The sequence below is a fragment of the Emydura macquarii genome, unplaced genomic scaffold (assembly GCF_026122565.2).
Source record: "Emydura macquarii macquarii isolate MOO-44397 ecotype Brisbane River unplaced genomic scaffold, CSIRO-AGI_Emac_v2 contig_2481, whole genome shotgun sequence".
Lineage (NCBI taxonomy): Eukaryota > Metazoa > Chordata > Testudines > Chelidae > Emydura > Emydura macquarii.
This window is the reverse complement of record NW_027132618.1, coordinates 146,931-166,391: the sequence shown is the minus strand read 5'-3', so window position 1 is coordinate 166,391 and position 19,461 is coordinate 146,931. Positions and strand designations below refer to the sequence as shown.

At 37.4% G+C, this 19,461-nt stretch overlaps 1 protein-coding gene across 1 annotated transcript in view; it reads right to left on the bottom strand.

Moving 5' to 3' along the window:
• The window catches only part of SGIP1 (SH3GL interacting endocytic adaptor 1), a 168,623-nt gene that overhangs the window by 22,644 nt on the left and 126,518 nt on the right, over window positions 1–19,461 (bottom strand). The window contains exons 18-19 of the mRNA XM_067563332.1: window positions 17,956–18,082; window positions 11,818–11,877 (exon numbers count right to left, since the gene is read on the bottom strand). Coding sequence (XP_067419433.1) covers window positions 11,818–11,877; window positions 17,956–18,082 — 187 coding nt within the window. The remainder of the gene's footprint in view (window positions 1–11,817; window positions 11,878–17,955; window positions 18,083–19,461) is intronic.

The following is a 19,461-nucleotide window of genomic DNA, read 5'->3' as shown; positions in this document are numbered from 1 at the left end:
ATTAGTGAGACCTGCTTTCCACATAAACTCTGCTGTAGGAGTTTCTGACATTTACTTGAGCAGACTGGACAATAGTCAGGGTAGTTGGGGAGCAATGTACTCATGGAAGATATTCTTCCTAGTATGGTTAGAAGAATCAAGAGTGGCTTTGTCCATCTGAAGCCCATCCAAGTCACACTAAGCCATAGGTAAATCCAGGTTGCAGAGAGCGTGTGTGTGTTTCTTTTATGGATAGGAGGGATATTTTGGACCTTCTTCACTGATAATCTTCTCTGTCAACCAACTGTTGGAACACTTCAGTTGTTTAATCGTTCTAGGTTATATATTCCATTCTGTATACGTCTGTAAGAGACTACAGTGATGAGACCTATAGAATTACCTTAATAGATAGATGTCTTTTCTTTTTCTAAACTTTATTCTCCAGCCAAGATGCATTTTCCTTAAAGATGAAACAAAACCTTTAGGCTGCCAGGTTCTCTGTCCCTGCAGTCTTTGTTGGTGACCTCATCAACTGTAGCTGGAGGCAAAGAATCCTCAAATTGGGTTTTGTCACAAAACAGTTGGAAACCCTTTCCTCCTTCGGGGACTCAATCCTGCAATCCCTCATGCATATGAATTGTCCCTTCAAAAGAGTACTGCTCATTCCTGTAACTGTTTGCAGGACTGGGCCCTCAGACAGTCAGTGTTTCCAAAATATTTGGTTTTAAGAATCAGGGGTGGACCGAGCAGGCAAGCCCAGATTTTTAAAAGTATTTAGGCATTGCTGTGCTCAGTGTTGCAATGCCTCACTGAATTAGGAGCCTAAATCTCATTTTCAAAAATGATTAAGGCATTTGGCAGTTTAGGCAACAGTTAAGAGCTCAGATCCCATTGACTGGATCTGAATTAGGTATAGGCTAGGATTCTGGGTCTGAAGCCAAATCAGAATGAGAGCTCAGATTTGATGGTGCCAAAGTCTCACAAGCTGTTTTCCTGAGATTTCAGCCAATCTCATGAGAGATCTCCACATAGTTTTATCTGAGTTTAGGAGACTCGCTCTTCCAGGTGATTGATAAGTCACATAAAAATCAGCTCCTCTCATATTTACACTATCATCAACACAATACTCTTCAGAACAACAGTCCCCTTTTGAATTCAAGTGCTTCTGCACAGGAAGAAGAAAATAAGTTCCATCAGATTTTAGATTTAACTTTGAACTAAAATCACTGGATGGGCTCGGGATTCAAGGCTCTTGTTTTGGATTATTTTAAAAATTACAAGTTTGTATATAAATCTAAGATTATTCTCTTAATTATTTGAGATGCCTAACAGCTTTTGTGTATAAAGGTTCAAGTTTAATGATGCTCTAAATTATTTTTTAAGCACTAACATCAATCACGCACTCATGTACTGGAGGCTCAGGGGAATGCCTAGCTAACATATATATTGTAGCATCCCTTATAGTGATTTTAATTGTTGCTTCAAGGTCCATATTTTATAAACTTTTCATTTTGGCAGGATGATCTGACAATGAAGATGAAAAAGCTCCATTTTTGTGAGGACTTGGATCCAGAAACTTATAGCATTAGATTCAATTTCTGTTCATAGATTCCAAGGCAAGAAGCGACCACTGTGATCTAATCTTGTATAACAGAGGCCCTAGAACTTCCCAAAAATAATTCTTGGAGTATATCTTTTAGAAAACCATCCAATCTTGATTGAAAAAATGTCACTGATGGAGAATCCTCGGTAAATTGTACCAATGGTTAATTACTTGCCTTATTTCCAGTCTGAATTTGTCTAGCTTTGACTTCCAGCCATTTGATAGTGTTATAGCTTACTTTTAGACTGCAATCAAGTCACTTTTCTTTGTTAAGCTAAATAGATTGAGCTCCTTTAAGGCATGATTACAAGATTAGAAAGCATTTTTGTGGCTCATCTCTGAACCCCCTCCAATTTATCAACATCCTTCTTGAATTGTGGGCACTAGATCTGGACACAATATTCCAACAGTGGTCACACCAGTGCCAAGAAAGATAAAATAATCTCTTTACTCCTATTTGAGATGCTCATGTTTATACATCCTAGGATCACATTAGGTCTTCTGGACATAGTATCACATTGGGAGCTTATAGTTCAGCTGATTATCCAGCACAACATCCAAATCTTTTTCAGAGTTACTGCTTCTGAGCATCAAGTCCCCCATCCTGTAAGCAAGGCCTACATTTTTTCCCCTGGATGTATATATTTAGCTATATAAAAAACACACTGTTTGCTTGCACCCAGTTTACTAAGCAATCCAGATGACAGATTACTCTGAATCAGTGACCTGTCCTCTTCAATATTTACCACTTCACCAATTTGTGTGTCATCTGCAAACTTCATCAGTGATGATTTTATGTTTTCTTCCAGCTCATTGATAAGAATGTTAAATAGGATTGGGCTAAGAACCAATCCCTGTGGGACCTCAGTGGAAACACCCATTTGATGATGATTCCCCATTTACAGTTACATTTTGAGACCTATGAGTTAACTGGTTTTTATTCCATTTAATGGACACCATGTACATTTTATTTCATTCTATTTTTTAACCAAAATGTCATGTGGTACCAAGTCAAATGCCTTACAGTATATTATGTCAATAACACAGTATATTACCTTTACCAAACAAACTTGGAATCACATCAAAAAAGATATCCAGTTAGGTTTGACAGGATCTATTTTCCATAAACCCATGTTGATTTGAATTGATTATATTACCCTCCTTTAATTCCTTATTAATTAAGTCCTGTTTCAGCCACTCCATTATCTTGTCTGGAATTGATGTCAGGCTGGCTTAATTACCCATCCTGTTTGTAAGAAAGTTAATGTCAACTTTTAAAAAGGGCAGTCTTCTGGAACATCCCCAGTGTTCCGAGGTTTATTGAAAATCAACATTAATGTGCAGCCAGCTCTTTTAAAAGTCTTGGATGCAAGTTATCTGAATCTGGTGATTTAAAAATGTCTATCTTTAGTAGCTTCTGTTTAACATCCTCTAGAGAGACTTAGAGGAATGGTAAGTGTGCTGTCACCACATATGATGGATTATCTGTTTTTCCCCAGATACAGAACATTTATTGTACACTTCTGCCCTTTCTGCATTATTATTGATTAGTTCTACCATTTCCATCTAGTAATGGACCAATAGCATTGTTAAGATTCTTTTTGTTCCCAATATATTTAAAAATGTCCTTCTTATTTGTCCTTAGCTCTGCTGGCCATAGATCTCTCTTTGTGCCCTTGGCTTTCCTTATCATTTCATTGATAAGCAACACAGCAATTGAACCTATGCATGTTAAATGAATGACCTAGATGGGGTAGATTATAGTCATTGCACACAGAAGATCAAGTGAAATTTCATAATGAGATATTGCTTTCTTTTGGACCAGCATTTGGGTCATTGAGATTTATTAAACTTGGCAAATTAAAGAAAATTAATGGATTAAGAAACAGAGTGTAACTCTAATCTATATAGCGGCAAATGTAGCCTGTGAATTTTGCAAGTTCAGTGCCTCCTTTAATTCCTTTAATAGGATTTAACCATTTAATTTTATCAAAGACCCATCTATTGTCCTAAACAGCAGTGATTTTTTAAATTTTAAATTGGAATTCTTTTATTGCTATAAATTCAGGAAGGACAGACAGTACATGTTTTTAAATGCATGCTACACCTTCAATTAAAAATCTCCATTGTGAATGATGAATTACTGCTACTTAAAAAAATAGTCTAATCCATTTTTTCCCTTAAGCATAAAGGCATCCAACATCTTTGTTAATTTTTAAAATTTATTTTTATGTATCTAATTTTTTTTTGCAGTGATGACTATCCAAGCATTGATTTTTTAATGGCTGTATCAAAGCTACATTTTTATTTATTGCCATGTGTTGGCTGAACTGCTACTGCTTACTGCCCAAATTATAAAATTATGCCCATGTTACCATGCTACATTTTTTAGTAATCTTCTGAATACGTGGTAATTTACTAAGGAAAATGTAGGAGAATATTAGCGATGTAAATCATATTAAGCACCATCACTTTGGTAGATCAATTTATAATCCCTTGAAACAATTTGCCACTTTAACCAACCATTTTAAAAAAAAAACAAAACTATGAACTTGGTGTAATTCCAGAATTTAATGCAGCTCTAACCATCTCTTGGGTACTGAAGGAAATGATGCATCTGGGTTTTTAGGACAGGTTAAACTAGGTTTTATATTAGAAAAAAGCTAAGTCTAGTGTTTAGCTAATTGTCTTATTTTTTGGTGTATCATCCAACCAAACCAATCCATTTTAACATTCCTCCTTTTGTTCTGGTGCCATACTTTATATATGGAAGTGATAAAAAAAAATTCCTTGTTTAGACATACTGCTTCCTGGAATTAAACCATGTTATAGTGATAACAGTATGGAAGGCACCACCAAAACAAAAAAACAAAAAAAACCAAAACCACCACTTACCATGCCATGATACTTGATTTTATTACAGTATTGGTGGTAGGTGCTATACAGCTTAGAATAAGATATGCTGCCAGTAGTTAATGTTACTTAAAGAAATACCAGTATTGATCTACAATTTAGCATGCCAGTTTCACAACAAAGCAGTATTACCAACTTTCTATAGCACTCAGGGAGCTGTAAGCATTTAGAACTACAGCTGGTCTAACCACCCTAGGTAATAAATAATCAAACTTTGCACTTGCACAACATAGTACCTTTCATCTGAGGGTCTGTTGCGATAATTGGGCCTACAAATTTACTTAATTGTGAGCTCAACTGTAATAAATGAGTGCAAGTTTATAAAATGTTGATGGATAAAGGAAAACAGAAATACTGAATTTGTACAACCAAAATGGCCTACAGATGTAACTCAAGGACCATGTTAAGATCATGCATGGTAAACAAGGAAAGTATGGGATTGGAAATTAATGAACCAAAACTGGTATGTTAGAAATTAGGCCTATTGATGGACAAAATAACGAGGGGACAGACTACTATGCCCATCACTACCTTTTGGGGTTCTTTAAAAAAAAAAAAAAAAAAAGAGAGAGACTTTTGAGAGGAAATATGAATGGACAGAGGTTACCATGACACTGGTTGACTGAAAGAAGAGGAAGGAACGTGCTTTACCCGCACCATCTCCTGGGACCCTGGACTACTTTCATCCTAATCCTGAGAGAGGTCTTGATCAAACCGAGCCAGAGCGGGAGCCAGATGACACTACAACCTTTCCTGTCTCAATCCCGAACACCATCTGGATATAAGACATTGTCTCTTCCTTCCCTATTTCTTCTCTCTCTCCTGTTTCCTTCTGCCTAATAAGAGTCGGGATTAGCTGGCCAAAACAGTTTTTGTTTCTCTGGGGTTTTGGGGGCGGAGGAGGGGAAAACATTGCTGTAAGCCTGTGAACAGGAAATGCCCCGGAAAGCCCGATGCCAGCATAAATTTGCCAGGTCTCTGACTGGCTGATCAGACCATGTGCTTTCTCTGGGTTTTTCCACAAGTGAGGCTGCATGTGAGACTCAAGGCCAGAGACAGAAGATGCATTTTCTATCTTTGTTGTTCTTTTCTTTCCCTTTTTGTGTTTTGTCTTATTTTGCCTTCTAGGAAACAGGACTGGACTTTAACAGCTCCAGCTCAGCTCAACTAACTTTCTTCTTTCCCCAAAAGACAGTTCCCACCATCTTTACTGCCATTTAAGACCGTCAGACCACGTTTGTTTTTTTCCACCTTCCAAAGATTCTCTCCCGCTAAAGGAAGAAGGGATGCTGTTAAAATAAAAACCTTAGTTAATACCTTACATTTCAAATGCTTTAACTGTTTTTCTTCTTTTTTGTATCTTTAATAAAAGGACACAAAGATTTTTGGTGGTGTGTTTCCCATGGAACTAAGCAGGCTAAAGTCTCTGTATACCAAACTCTGAAACATGTTTAGTCTGTTTGGTGTTGGACAGTGACGGGGTCATATTAACACCTTTGACTTTCTGGGCCCATATATTCCATCTAAATTAATATAACAGGTCTCCAAGCACTTTGCAAACATTAATGAGTTAACTATCTCACAGAGGGGTTTGTGAGGGTTAAATATTGTTATTTCCCTTTCTAAGATAAGGAAACTGATGCTCAGGTGACTAGGCCAAGATTACACAGAAGTCTACAGCCAGAAACAGAACCCAGATGTCCCAACACCAATTCCTGTGCCTTAACCAGAAGACCATATTCCCTATCTATCCCCCACTCATTCCATAAATATCCCAGCACCATACAAGTTCCAAAAGAATCATACATGTTTTTCTCTCTGTTCTCCTGGCCTTGTCTACACTAGCAAAAAGAAGCATCCAAACTTCAACATCTGCAACTTTAGTAACAACATTATAAGTGGGAGTGAAGATGGGTTTTCAATGACATATAGAATGACTGAGCTGCACCATTGTTTACAATTGCTGGAATATAGGTACTAATTCTGAATATATACTGTGCCCATTCAGGATAGTTCCTATCAACCCTGAACAAACACTGAGATGGCAGAACATCAGAACAAAATCATGCAGCACCCTTTCATACATCACCTGATTCCAAAATCTGCTGCAGCTGACTTCATCTTTAGCAAGAAATCCATTTTTCTGGTGTATCATTCACTGAGTTAATAGGGCTAACAAATTCCAAATGCTATATATCTCCTTTTACACCATTATAGAACTCCTCATTGGCCAAATCCAAAATAAATCAGGACTCCAAAATTTAGGGATAGATAAAGAAATATTGCAAAATTAGAGCTATAATGTGTGGAAGTGAAATCATTCTATTCAATTATATTCATTAAAAAAAAAAACAATATTATTGTCTTACCACTTTTCCAGCAAACACTCATCAAGATATGCAATGGGGTCCAGATTACCCAATGGGGATCTGCATGTAGAACAGGAATGGGGTGAAGAAAGATGAGTCAGCTGCCCCTGAGACATTGCTACCTACTAGTTTGAGAGGTAGTGAATCAAGGACTGAAGGATGGGTTTACCATGTGCACATAGTTTTCCTATTGACAATTAGCAGAGACTCTCTGGCAAAATAGAATATTGCCTGAGGTAGTATTACCATATGTACAAAGCCCCTCCATCCATGCCACCAAATCCCTCTCTTTGAGGAAGGAGATTGTTGAGAAGGCGATGAATAAGAACCTTAAGAGTCCAGGAGACAGTGTAGAATCGGAGTCTACACACTGAAAGTCTTCTGAGGATCTCAGGGGAACCAAAAAACACTTCTGCCTCACACAGATTGAGCATTAGGCAATTCTGTTTAACATCAGTGGACCCAATACCTCACTTACTTTCACAAGCCACAAGGAGTGTAGGTCCACCTTACAAGCCACAGACTATGGTTCCCCGAGCACATTCAGAACCAAAGTGAGGAAATCTGCCAAATCACTCCAGAGAAGAAATCCCAATTGTTTCCTCCAGACACGAATGCCCCCAAATCCACATGACAGTGGCACAACTAATTTTGTTGATGAAACAGATAGAAAGTTCTCTTAGCAAAAATTATCTGAATATTCTGAACAGAGGCAGCTCTTATGTAACAAACTGTCAACTGGTCAGAACACCTCCACCAGACATGAATACCTGAGTAATTGAATGATTGCATGTGTATAGGGTTGGCAGCAGTATTTAACTTTTGATCCAATAAAACTTTGCCATGCTCTTCAAGGTGTGACTCTTCAAATGTACATATTCTCTGTCTACATGATGACTGATCTATTATCTCCAGATGAGGTGGCCCAGGATAGTTGGCTGAGTCATGCATTGCATCCTAAACTGGGGATTACTGAGCCAATTTTATGAACGTTAGAAGCAATTAACTTTTGAAGGAATATGTTATTTTCTTGCATCTGCAGACATGTCTAGCCAAAAGGAGAGCCTCTGTTTCTTCTTCCCTCTCTAAACTAGGAAAAATGAATTGCATCACTGTAGTACACCTAGCCTGGTATTCTCTCTCCAACAACAACCAATACCAAATGTTTTGAAAGAAGATGCCAGATACTTCCAATATGGACAATTATGAAATAACCTGCCTACAGGGAAATTTCTTCCTTAGCCCTATCAGTACATGGTTGTTTTAACACTCTGAAGCATGAGGGTTAATCTATATTTGTATTTGCATACACATCTCTGTACACACCGCCCTCCCTCCTCATTATCCATATAAATATCTAATCTTTTCCAAAATCCCATTAATATCTTGGCCTCAGTAATCACCAGTGGAATTCACTACCAGATGACAACTTTAGATTTATGCAGAGTAGTATTTCTTTTTATCAGGTTTAAATGCATGGCTTCTCCATTTCACTGGCTACCGCCTTGCTATTGTACTATTAGAAAAAAAAATTAGATGATGTTGTCTCCATAAACCAATTAGGAGATTACATTGATTCACATGTGTAGTATTTGTGACAGCAATAATATTCTTCATTTTTAGAATTTTATGTTTCTTTCAATAAATTTTTACAAAGTTAAAATATGTTGGAATATTATAAGAGGACCCAAAAATCAGATTACAAAACACTAGACTAGACCATTTCCCTGGTTAAAATTTGGGCAGACTGATTATTAAACATTTGCAGTGGATCATCCCTAAACTGCACAGAAAAAGGGTTTTGATAATTTTGATCTCTTAGCCACTGTTGTTAAGTCACATTACTGTAGGTAACAATTCTGTATTGGGAAAGGGGATGGACACAATGGTCTGAGAGTATAACAAGGAACCTCTCTGTAAAGGGTTCATTTGTTGCTCTTGTAAATGCAGATGTTTTCCTTTAAGCAGTTTAAGATATAGATATAGCTGCATGAACTCACCAGCTTAAGGCTTTATATTAAATATTCAGTAGCAGCAGTAGTAGGGAAAAAAAGAGGAGTAAGGATGTTGAGATGTGCCAAAATAAAGTAATAAATCATGTGGATTCTTGAAAGAGTTAAGTTCTCTGTCCCTTTCATTTTAATGGAAGTTTTATTATGGAACCCAGCGTGTACATACATATATGTGAGAGAGAGAAGAAAGATGAAACAAGTAGAATTTAGATCTATTTAGAATTTAGAAACATCAAGTAGAATTTAGAATAGAAAGGATCTGTTCAATTACTAGTACATATCAACTAAGAAATTGATATTTGCACTTGATCTTAGCTAAGAGGGTAAGAAAAACCCTACTTGAAAATTCTCTGTTCCAGGACACCCACCTTGTTTCAGAACCAGTTTGGCATTATGTTGGCAACAGCTTCATTAAATGAAGCCTAAGAAAAACAATTGGGAGGCGATGGAATGTGGGCACTTTACCTCAGTTGCACTATATCAGATTTTTCAAAACATGAGCAGCCCAAATAAATTCTTGGCAGCTACAACTCTAATACCGAAAGCTATAGGATGTGTGTAACAATCTACATGCTGAGTGATGAAAGCAGATTCTAGGATTTTTTTTTGTCCATAGTAGAATTACTACAGAAGAAACCTAAAATATTACATACAGAAACCAAACAATTTCCTGTCTGGGGAACTTTTTCCTAGAGGGAAAAGAAGGGGAATGTTTTTTTACTCTGATTCAGAGAAAAAATTCCTAAGTTATCTACAAACAAAAAAGTAATAAGCCCCCTGAATCACCTTGCACATTGATGGTGAAAAGATCTGTTCAAGAATTAGTCCATCCAAAGAAGCAGCGAGCAGGAAAGAGAGCTTCAGGAAACATAAGAACAGTTGTAGAAGACTTCAGATAGCAAGATGGTGATAAGACTCCTATGATTTGCCTCCTGCTTATCGTCCTTTTTCTGAGGATTCTAATTTAAAAAATAAGACTAGTACATCTTCTTATCCAAAAACTTGGAACCAACTGTAGAGTCAACTTCCAGATCCACTGATATTGCAATCTTTGGGACAAAAATCAATGACCAGAAGGAAAGAAATAATTCCATCATAGATTTTGCAAAACACTCAGAGAATTTAAACTTGGCATCTTCCAGTGGATGGTCAGATGAAAAGATTGTAGGAATGATACTCCTGCTTTTAGTTAAAAATCAAAATTGACTCCATTGTTTGTCTACAACCCTTTCCCTACCTCCTGAACTGGACTTTCTTCTGGCTAGATTATATCTACCTCTAAAAAACTGAGGAAGGACTACAATGCCTCCCAAATACTGTGTATAAAGTACTATTTAAATTTTTTTTAAAACCCTGGAAATTTTGCCATAAGTTAGGAAACAGATTTTCTCTCTCCTTGCCCATCTCCTTAACCCACATTCTAGCTCAAGAACGAATGTTAAAATATAATCTTCTATATACTCCCCTAAACACCACTATGTAAGCTTCACCTCTCTGCCTCATAATTTAAAAGCACTAAGACTGCCCTCATCCAAGTAGGCAAATAAACCAGAACACTTGCAAGTATAGATATTTTACAGTCTTACTGTAAAATAGTCTTGATGTGTAAGCCGCAGCTAATTTTCATATGTTAATAATTCAGCAAATACTTTTTAAATATCAAAAAGCTGAGGAACTGGATGGCTCATGGGATTACTCACTACTGTTCTATTCAAATTAGCCATAGCCAGATGGTGTGTCTAGGTTGCTTGTGTCCTACGGGTACCACCACCTGATAGCTATGGGATAGACAGGTGCCCACTTCATAAAGCTGCCATTACATTTGTCACCACTTGTAGTCATCTCTAATGGCAGGCTAAAAGCTGAATGGGCATGGAGACTAAAGTTAGTCCCCCTAGGTAAAGCTTAAGGTTCCTTAGAGGGAAGGGGAAGCTTGCACTACTTTTGCCCATGGTGCCTATTCTCTGGATACACAGAGGACTTCCGTCTCCAGTGCTGTCCACCAGGTAATTCTCGTTAGCAATAAACTCATGTAAACCACTCAGACCAGTAAAGTGGATTTTTTTCTTTTGCACACACTTAAAACCTAAAGGCCAAACAGTTGGTTTAATTTGTTCCCAGGATAGTTTGCATTTTTAGCCTCAAGTGAGTTTTTAAGATTGATTTAAATCAAATCCCTGAAAACAAGACTTTATAAGGGATAGACTTATAGACTCAACTATAATACAGGAGTTGGTAAAGGTTACTTGTAATTCAAAATGAACAGACTAATTGGACAACTCTCTAATTCAGAAGGATAACTCACTTTTATAGACTGAAAGTTAATTAGATACAATACTGGGATTATGCAGATGCTGATGAATTTTGCAAATGTATTAGAAGTACAGCAGCTGTAGGGAACATTTCCTGTTTTCCTACTTTTACAAAGTGATGAGTAGAATCACAGAGATGTTATTTTCACATTAACCATAAGTATGTTACAGGTTTTCAAGGAGGTCTAAAATGGGCAGTGTGGTAACACTAATTAAATCACCCAGAAGAGGATAAAGGCCAAAAAAAAGAAAAGAAAATAGTAATTTAGGTTTCAGTCATCATATTGTGTAACAATACATTTAGTGTACCAAGTGGTTTGCAAAAGAGTGTAGAAAGAAGCCCTGGTTGACAGAGTCAAGTTCCTTGGCAAATGATTTTGTTCTGTAGAATATATTAATGATTTACACAAGAATATTCTCTTTTTGTCTTTTAAATAAAGTAATTGAAGGGAGATAAAGGTACAAACCAAATTTAATGATTCTGATTGAACTTGTGATGTGATGTAATCTAAGTAGCCATAGCATTTTCATACAAAAAGTTAGAATGGAACTTTTGAAGGAAACTGTAGGACTTAAATAGTAAGAGCAAAGGGGAGTAAGTTACAATTGGTATGCTATGTACTACTTACCTTCAAAAGTCAAATAAAACTTTCCTCTGTCAAACCAAACGAGGGAAGGCTGTTCATTCTCTGTATGGCCAGGAGTTGAAGCGGGATGGGAAAGGTTAAGGAGAGGGAGAGAGAAGGACACAGTGTGAGTCACAGAGCAGGTAACTTATCTCACTATGGGGGAGGGAAGAAGCACTGCAAGCTGTTAACGTGCAAGGAAAAGGGGGGTGGTGTTTAAAACGCTGTTTTTCGGTTTAGAAAACAGAAAGCAAAAAGCAAGCTCTGGAAGCCTAGATGGAGGGGTGTTTGTGCCCACTTGATAGTAGTTGCTATGCATGGAGTAGAAGAGGCTTCTTGTGCATACAGGCTGAGTTAGTATATTTAACTGCACTAGTTTTGACAAATTGTGTCACTTGCCATATCCTCTTCATCTCCAGGGCTGTCTCTATGGCGCTAAAATAGGACTAGCAAACTTTATTGGGCAAGATGCTGAATTTACATTTTCTGTTGGTGTCAAAAATACATTATAGTAAAATGCATGTTTTTTTAAAAATTGTATTTTAGGACATAAAATTACAGGTCAAGGACACAGACTAGAAAGTGTCTAATTGAATTTTTTCCCTTCCCACCAGAATTACCAGTTTGCCTGGACTCACACCACCTTGAAAGTAGCAGAGAACCAACATTATAGATATTATGTACTGTTGAAATAACTAGAAAATGCATTTTTGATCAGTTTCAATGGAAGGAATAAATTTAATTCACAAGACAGTAGCATATCACCTCTCTCAATCTTTTTGGTCACTGAGAAACTGTCATGCAATGTGCTGCTATTTTTTGTGGCACAAGTTCCATTTTTAAACATACATATGTCAAATGCGCTGGACATTCATGGTGGTTGAGGAGAAAGCATGTCCGTAAGTTTTATAGGTATTCTTATGAGACAATGGCTTGGCGTTTTAATCCAGATTTCTTGAAACCACTCTGCTAGTACAGTACCTGCAAGCATTTCACAGCGCCTTTCAAACGTGGGCAGTTTGTCAATAAAAGCATCATCTTCTGATACCATGAGCAAAAGAAACGTAAAAAACAAAAGAATGAAAACACAAATCCCAAATGAAATCAAGCAGTGACTATATAAACAAAACACAAAGAAGAATTTAAATGAGAAAAATAATTTAAAGGTCAGTGAAATAGAAACGATGGAGCATTTTTCTTTTTACAGTGTGTTATTCAAACTGCGTAAGCAACAGCAAAGAAAGAAAACCAAAACAACAACAATAAAATAATTCTGTTCAATATTCTTTTGGACAAGGTCCATCAAATGGTATAATCTTTGCAACTAGAAAGCAAATGTCCAAGTGCATAGTTGAGATAGCTAGAAGCTCTGTTCATTACTATATTTGGACTTGCATAGATACGTGTTTCAAATGAACAGCCAGATGGAGAGGGAATATCTTTTTTATGGCTTTCTGATTCTAAAGAGCAGCCAGTACATCTGTCCCTCAACACAATGCAAGTCCAATACTCCTAAAAAGAAAAACCCCACCTACCATGTCACAGGGTAAACTTGTGGGGTTGTCAAATGTAAGCATAGAGATCCCCTTCTAACAGGCTAGTTCAGGGATGGCCATATACAGTTTTGACTATGAGTCACTGCCTATGAAGGCTCTGAGCTATAAATGTTCCACAGCTTCTGCTCTTTTCTCTTGATGACACAGTGGTTGGCTTAAGCCAGACACTATTTGCTTGCCTCTCTGCTGCATCTTGTAAGGAAGTACTTCTTCACACAACACAGTCAACCTGTGGAACTCATTGCCAGGGGAAGTTGTGAAGGCCAAAAGTACAACTGGGTTAAAAAAAAAAAGAACTAGAAAAAGTTCATGGAGGATAGGTTCATCAATGGCATTAGCCAAGATAGTCAGGGGTGCAACCCCATGCTCTGGATTTCCCCAAACCTCTGACTGCCAGAAGCTGGGACTGAATCACTTGATAATTGCTCTGTTCAGTTCATTCCCTCTGAAGCATCCAACAGGGTCTACTGTCAGAAGACAGGATACTGGGTTAGATGGACCATTAGTCTGACCCATGGCCATTCTTATGTTCTTATTCAGCACTCTCTTTTGGCGGCAAAAACATGCTGCCTCTGTCCCTATTAATTTGTAGCAGAAAATCAACAGCAAATCAACATGGAAGCAGCCAATGGCATATTCAGCTACCATAGAGAGAGCCACACATGAACCTTTTTATTACACTGCGGAATAATGGGTGGGTTGTAGTTGTTTTCTGAGTGGCATTTGAATCAGCTTTATATGAAAGGACAACACAATTATCCATGGAAGTTGAATGGTAGAACTTTACCAAAAAGGTTTACCCATGCTTTCGAATTGCCGATGCCTCTCAAAATACCTCCCACCTCTGCCTTCTCTGCTAACATCTGTGCACATGTCCAGGTAACGTGACAAGGATATGTTTTGATTTTCAAGAAATGGATAATCTCAGTCACTCCTCAAAACCAACTGCTTCTGGGAGAAAGCAATAAGTACTCCCACATAGCTTGTGACATGGGACAAAGGAAGATAAAACAAAGATATATTTGAGGAATATGTTCCCACACTCCAGTACTAGTGAGGGAGAGGGTTCATATGGAGATAGAGGAACTAGAACATGAAAAGAGGGCATGACTGTCCTGTTAATGACTACAGTAAATACACTGGTTTACTAAAAAGATGAAAGGAGAAGACATTCATTCCTGATGCTAAAGAAAAGCCTCTCTGTGCCTAGTGCATTGAAGCATTCATTCAGTAACAGCTCATCTGTGTTAAAATGTGAACCCTGTAACAATGCTATAGTATGTAGAGATATACTGTGACTGGCGGAGTGAGCCCCTGATGAAGGAATTAGAGTTGCCCTTTCTAGTATGTATAACCCCTCCTGCAATAATATACTGACTTTGAATAATTTTTAAAAAGGAGGGCTGGGTTGAAACATTACTTCTTTCAAATTAGAGATCCAAGATACGCAGGGGCCATTAGAAAAGATGGGAGAGGTAGTGGAGGGATGAGTCCTGACAGAACTGTATCTTCTGCACTTGCTTTATCAAAAAGGGCGCAGTTTTCCTGCATTGTTCTCTCTTCAAAAGTGTTGAAATCCTACAGGCTAGAGTGGAATTCTGCAAGGCAATATAGGAGCCACAATTTTCAATTTGCTCCAGTTGAAATGTCAGTGCCCATGGTCACTTATGGAGCTTTTAGAAGATTGCATCTTTAAAGCAATTTAAATATTGTTTATTGGGAGCATTGCCTAACATCCAGTAAAAATTGGGGAAGGGGAGGGGGGGGAGACTTAAAAGCTTAAACAGCAGCCACAGGGATTAATTTCCTGAAGGGTGCCATCCTGGATTTGTTCCAAGAGACCATTCCACAGATCTTGTCACATGCAGTCATGCCGGCTGTCTTATTTTTAAAGTAATTGTACTGTGTGCACAAGAAAAATGTAAAGTATTGTCTTGATGTGGGAACTAAGTATAAATAGGAGGCTGAGATCCTAAACCCCTTAATTCAGACAAAAAAAGTTACTTACTTCTTGTGAGATGAAAAACCTGATTTTTAAACAAAAGAAGTTTAGATCATTCAGTGACCATTCTAATAAGCACCTCATTTTTGGTTGCTGCTCTGATCATCAAACCTCTGAACCTTTTGCAGTTCACCTATCACTAAGTGTAATGAACTCAGACCACATTATATCTCAATATTGATTTTGATGCTCTTAAAGCTGTAACCTTCACCTCAACTAATATTGCTTTCACCCCCCAAAATACAGTTCAACAAGGAAAAGGGTAATTAAATACCAGTAGCTGCTTTTTTGTACTAGAACCTTAAAGGAAATATTTTTGCAACATTGTCTTGTGCTCTCTTTCTGGTTCATTCTTTACTTACTGAAGGAATGGAATGAAAATCATATACAAGAAGAGAGGCACTGTCAGTCACTTCCACTGACAATATATATATGTTCATGATATTAAATAGGTAGAAAGGAATTCAACATGTTTGCTGAGGGGAAGCATTTTTATGTTTCTTACATTGGAAAAGACTGTTCAACCCAGTGGGAACACGATTGCTGAAGTGCTGGCAAAACACAGCATTTTTATTTCACCAGTTAGACCTGCCCAGAGACTTGCCTAAATTTCATTCAGACTTTTCATAGCATATCTGAAATGCAAATCAGCTTATTCTTTATTTATCGTTGCTTTCTTTATGCTATCTGCCATCCTATTTTCCAAAGTGTGCTCATGGGTAAGGATCCACATATCATATGAAAGTCTATGTTGATGAATACCAATTTCAGAGATGGTATATGAGAACGACAAATCGCACATTTTTACCATTTAATCTTCAAGACATTTAGCACATACAGAAATTTAGCATATCCTTGCTGAACACAATCCCCTGTGCATTAAAGTAAAATACATCCTAATTTGGATTTAATAAATTATATGCTGACTAGTCCATGGTTGAAATGCATTTATTTCAGAGACCTGCTGCTGCTGTAATGGCGACCACCGGGAAGTGGGAACAGAGGATACAAACATAAAGGCATTTGAAAAATGAAAAAAAATGGTAGAATGGAGACATAATAAATTAAAGCTACAGCAAACAATAAAGAAATGAAAATGCCCTTGGGTTTTAGCCAGACACAGATGTAAACTGCAAACATTCAGATCCAGACTTTCCCCAACTTTGAGGGGGAAAGGTTGAATCCAGGGTTCAGGGTCAGACCACCTCCATTTTCAAATCAACAAAAACAATTCCTAAAATCACTTCTTCGTATTGGGAATAAAGCTTAAGCATAAAGCCTGTTTTTAATACTATACTTCAAGGCTCTCTAGAGTAATGCCATTCAACATCATATGGGGACAACACACACCTGAGTTAATCAATTTTGATTTTCAGATGTTCTGGATTTGAACAGCAGCAAATTGGCTTCCATGAGGGAAAGCTACACTGTTTATTTCAGACTAGCCAGGAAAAAATTTCAGTGGCAGTGTAAGCTCCCTTCCCCCACAATGCAAATCCCATATAGTAGTTGAACTGAAAATGGTCCTGAAAGAAAACAGAACGTAAGAAGCAAGTGGTAGAAGAACTGGCAAGACAGTTCCGTCCGATGGCAGTGACGACAGTGGGACAGAGATAAGTGGCATAAACAATGGAAAATGAGGAGAACATTTAGAATAGAGAAGGGATTGAAGGAGGAAAGAGAAAGGTCTACAGAAGCAAGACAGAGGTGTCTTGATGAAGACAGAAGGAATACGAGAGAGAAAGAGACCTGGAGTCTGCAGCAGATAAGAGTCCATGTGAGGAGATGGAGTGAAGGCCTTGCAAATGAGAAAGTGGCAGATACCGAGAGAATAAAAGAGTATTTTCTCAAGAAAGAGGAGGGAGAAGCCCTAAAGGGAGAAAGTCATGACTCAAAAGCATCCAAACCTAGGAGCTGTCAGCCTTACAGTATTTTTTGTCTTTATCTTCTCACACCACAGAGTGTTACCGAATTTGTTTATCAAGCAAAGCAAGTTTTTAAAAGAGAGTGTCCTAGTTTCCTCTAGAAGGAAACGACACCATTTTTCCAAGTTGTGTCAGAAACCCTAATTGTTTTGAAAACTTCTAAAGCTTTTGCAAGACCCCAAAATTTTACTACCTACCACTTTAAAGGCAAATATCAGATTGAAAACTCAACGTGGTTTAGCAATAATTGTTTCCAGGATACCACCATCCAATTTCAGTCCTGGCTCCTCCTGACCCTCCTCCTTGCCCCCAAACAAAAGAAAAATGTCCCCATGCTTCTTTTGACTAAGTTTACAGATACCAGCTAAAACTAACACTATACCTCATTTGGTGATATCCTCTACTTTTACCAAATACCCATACTCTTAATATATTTTTATATCCAACAGAATAAAAAAACTCCTGTATAGCCTGAGTGTTAGTTTATGTTTCATATCTCGATTACACTCTTTTTCACTTAGACTGCTTTAAAAGAATATGAACATGAAAGCAAAAATTTAGAAAGTGATATAACAAAGTAGAGGGTTTCAGGAACTCAAGGTTTTAAAAAAAAGCCATTCAACTCTATAAAAGATTACAAAAAACCTGTGGTTTTTACCAACTGTGGGAGTAGTGGCTGCACTCAAGGAATTGGTGGATGATATGGAAGAAGTACTTTCAGCACGGGCTAAAGGTGCTACCGGAGGAGGACTGGATGAGTGAATAGGAGGGCTAAAAGGCCTGGACTGTAGAAAAACACAAAATAGCGCAAGATTAAAAATATACATACTGTAACATTTACACCAAATATAATGTGATGCCTTTGAACACAAACATAAGGCTTTTATCTATCTTAATATCATTTTCTGGCATCCTTGTGTCACCCACAGTGAGTAATATAGGTCTTAATGGTTCTCACACCTTTAATACTAATGGGGCTTTTGAGAAAGTAGGGTCTAGAAAAATGGGTGATAAATATTGTCTTGCAAGTCTCAGTCTGTTTTCTCCTCTCAAGCTACATAAACAATGTATTTTTACAATTTTCAAAAACTTTGCAGTGCTATAAAGTTTTAAAACAAACAGGAGAGAGAGACTTCTGACCCCGCAACGCTATGTAACTATGAGATGGCAATTTAAGACCAGAAAACACATGACGGATGGTATGTTATGGGTAAATACCACACGAAGTAAGTATTTCATGAGTTTCCAGTTGCGGTTGGATTCACACGCATTAAATCTTGTGCAAACCCACTTGAAGCACTAAGTGATCATTAAGTCCTAACGGAGCCAACCCACTGTGATGAAAATATGTATGTATAAATCCAAAGAAATAAAAAATTATTATTTCAGGGCATGATCCTGGAATACCTCTGCAGGCAAAACTCCCACTGGCTGGTAGAGTTCTAAATAGAAGAAAGAATTCTATATGCAGAGTGCTTTCAGGAATGGGCCTTAATTCCACAATGCATTAATATAGAGTAGGTTTGTAGCACTTTTCTACAGTATTACAAAGCATAGCATTTTAATTATGCATTTTGTTCCTACTTATATTGCATTTTAAAATGTGGACGCAGGATAATTATTAGTGTGATATACCATCAAGACTAGAACACATCTCTCCTCTCCTCACCAGCCAATGAGGATTTCCCAGTGTTCCTATGACAAGATGCTTAGTATCACTCTTACAGTATTTTGCTTAAGTCCTATGCAAACTAGAATGCTTGCTAATTCACTGAAATAGCATCTGTTTGTAGAAAATCACATCAAACTAGGCAGCATTGAATGGGCACAAGGCTTATCTATGCTTCAAAATTTACTGAAATAGCTATTCTAGAATAGTTATTTCAGAAAATTTTCAAGTGTAGACAACCCTTAGCGTTAGTCTAACATGAATTACAGTACAATTTCTTCTGGCACAAGAGACACAACCTATTATAATCACATCATTTCTGAGGATTTTCAATTGAATTAAAGTTTTAGGACATGTAAAACATATGCATGAATTTCTCATCTTCAATAATGTAAAGATAATCTACACTTTGCTGCAAGACACTCTTGGTTTTTAACTTGTGGACTAAATAACTATTTGCAAAAATATTAACTGAAATAAAAATCATTCACTTTG